We start from the raw sequence: 3,149 nt of genomic DNA, 5'->3' as shown, positions 1-3,149 counted from the left end.
TAGGTATGTAATAGGTAGGAAAGTAACAAGCACTCCTACCCATCTACCTACCTGGATGGTTAGAGACCACCATTCTGGTGTGTGACGGACAAAAGGAGGTAGGTTATGTTTTCTGAAAAAAAAAATGTTCTTTTTTATTCACTGCTAAGAAATCCTGCCCTACTATTATTCTTAGATTTTCTAAATAGATGGATGTTATACCTTGATTACCTTGGTTATCATTTGATTAATTACCTATACTTGGACATAGGTAGGTACCTACCAATATTTAACCATTTCCCTAGATTTTCACTGGATTCTTCCTTTGGTAGAGTGTTTGATAGATTAGGGAGTAAGCTTAGTCATTGTTTGGAAAATGATTTATATTCTTATAGGTATTGATGGAAAATGAATGACAAGTACCTCATATTCTGATCAACAATCTCAACATGTTGGTAACAAAGGAACACACAAACACACCCTGGGTATTTGACGGATTTGAGGAAGATTTTCCTAGCTTTTTTTTTGAGCCTACCTAGAGACCTATTGTTTTTGGAGAGACCTATTGTTTTGGACAAGAGTTGAATTTCCATTTTATTACCTTATTTTTCATAAACAATAGATTGATGATATTCTGGGACAATGCATGTAGGTAATCTTTTTATAGAACACAAAATAAGATGTAGGTACCTACGTTCGACGTCACAATACGTACAAATAATGGTTATCCTTTACTGACCTAGGTAATGTGTATGGACGCTGTTTAGGTACTAACGCGCTGGAAATCTAAAGGTAGATACACACTGCCATCACGTCACGTGAGCTCACGTGACGTGATAGTAGTATGGCTGTCCTGAACGAGATTATACCTACAATATTATGGGAAAACTTTGAACTACATCTTTCTTACTCTGCATGAGTTCACGTGACGTGATGGTAGTGTGTTTCAACTTTAATTTCACTGTGTTTTCAGGCTATCGTTTTCTGGTTTACTCTCACACCTTCAGAGATAACAATCATAGAATGCAATTTTTGTTTAAATTTGGATAGGATATTTATTTGAAAGAACGTGTTTCTCAACTTTTCCAAAAGGTGAAATGTTTTAAAAGGTTAACTGTGTCACGGTTCGTTGAGTTATCTCGTCCGCTAGTTGACCCTTATCGTCAAAGTCTGGAGCACAGTTGACAACAATCAGCTCAGCTTGGATATTGGTACCATTTGTTTGGACATTGGTACCATCAGCTTGGATGTCGGTATCATTTGTCTTATCCCAAAGGTCGCCTGTGCACTCCATGAATTCTGGATTCTTCACATCCAGGGACCCGAAATCGATTGAACAGTTGGAGCTGCCACTATTTGGTGAACAGTTCGTATCGGTGACCAGCAGTACGAGAGAGAACAGAGTGTTCAGTTCATTTACGATCTGGAGAATGGAATGAAAATGAGATCGGTTATTATGTTAAGGCGGTCTCTTCTTGATCTCTTAGGTGCCACGTCCATTTTAGTTTAGGACTATTGCACAAGGAGATCAATTATTGACTAATACAACCACAAAAAAGTCCTTTTGTACTTACTTAAACCTACGTCTTGGACAACGCTTTGGAGAAAATAATGTCAATTGAATTATATTGAACAATTTGATTGGTGGATTGTAGACTGTAGAACTTAGATTAAGATGAGTCAGATCATGATCATGTAGGGTAGGCACTAATAACAAATAGGTTTGTTTTGGGCCTTTTTTTTATAGGTACCACCAACTGCACTTTACGCTTCAAAGGATGTAAATAACAAGATGTTACATTTACCTTGGTGCTTGCAGACTTTATCCTATAAATGCCGAGTTGATGAGTAACAGAGTGTCCCTAGTTCTCGTTAATATCATGCAGAACAATATCAGCAAATATTTTGACTTTAGGATCATGCGTGTCTACTTGTTTAGCTGGAGGATCATACTTATCCACGTCTAATATACAACTGGAAAATCATGCGGGGCCATTTATTTAGAATCATTCATATACACTTGATTTGTATCATAACTACCTACCTTTTCTTCACTGCTGAGACACCTCGTTGGCGTTCCTCTTGGAACATTTCAGTTCCGTGATTTTGTATCTCGGGGCCACCCAGGGTTGGTCCCATATTTTGACGGTGCACTCATTGAAATCTGGATCATCCCTTGACGCTGCACTAAGACTGATGGCGCAAACATCATTCTTGCAGTCAGTTCTGGCGACTTGCAGCTTAATCGTGTATAAAGATCCCGATACAACCTGCAAAACGATATAAAGGAGCGTAAAGTTCATATTCCATATCTTTAGTTGTTGTTGTTTTGTTGATGGTGGTTGTTGTGTTTTTGTTGTTGTAGCGGGTTTAGCTTGGCCCATTAGTGATAATTATCAAAACAAATAAAACACATTTTTGTCCGTCATACACCAGGATGGTGGTCTCTAACCATATTTAATTGGCTCATCCTGAACCACAGTCAACCATCGCATCGTGAGTATCTACCATATCTTTGGTGACTCAATCTTTTTATACAATGTGTCCCCTCTCTAAAGAATGTGACAAAAAGTATTTTATTAACGTCATGAAAAATGAATGGAAATAAACCAATGTTAGACAGTGCGACGTGTGAGATCAACATTATTACGATGGGTCATGGAATCCCTTACCATGTACGAGTACAATCAGAAACCTTGTTATTCTTGTTAAAGATAAAGGCAGTATTCCAACATCAGAGATGCAATGAGGCTGCGACTACGATTTGGAAGATAAGACGTTTTACAATCGAATATGTTATTGAGCTGAGTGCAGTGTTACTGTTACAAAAATAAACCTCTGAATTCTCATCGAGAAAAATAAGAGGTTTGATAGAGAGAACTGTAACAACAGATCTTGTGGTACCAAAGGCAAAGATGGAAGGAGGACAGGGTAGGAGAAAGCCCTTCCGAGAACGAACCTTATCCGTTTGAAATAAACTACATATTACCCTCCGGGCGGGAATCAAACTCGTGACCTAGCATTTAGAAGCCGGGTGCGCTGCCTTCCAAGTTCCAAGCCAACTAGTAAAAAAAAGTAATAATACCTAATTTAAAAAATCGATCTTACCTGACGAGTGGCAGAGACAACTTTGAGGAGTCCCAATTTCTGTTTGGATCCAGAACCTTCAC

At 38.4% G+C, this 3,149-nt stretch overlaps 1 protein-coding gene across 1 annotated transcript; it reads right to left on the bottom strand.

Annotated features, from left to right (window-relative positions):
• Positions 1 to 341: 341 nt before the first annotated feature.
• Positions 342 to 3,144, bottom strand: LOC103523964 (cystatin-C-like; the record flags this gene model as incomplete). The annotated part of the gene is made up of 3 exons (XM_026833179.1): positions 342 to 1,402; positions 2,024 to 2,249; positions 3,088 to 3,144. Coding segments are annotated over 2 exons (276 nt in total), but the record flags the coding sequence as incomplete, so codon positions are not given.
• Between the last annotated feature and the right edge of the window lie 5 nt (positions 3,145 to 3,149).

This window comes from Diaphorina citri, unplaced genomic scaffold (assembly GCF_000475195.1).
Source record: "Diaphorina citri unplaced genomic scaffold, Diaci psyllid genome assembly version 1.1 scaffold63453, whole genome shotgun sequence".
NCBI lineage: Eukaryota > Metazoa > Arthropoda > Insecta > Hemiptera > Psyllidae > Diaphorina > Diaphorina citri.
Note: the sequence above shows the minus strand (reverse complement) of the source record. Positions and strands in the feature narration are given on the sequence as shown.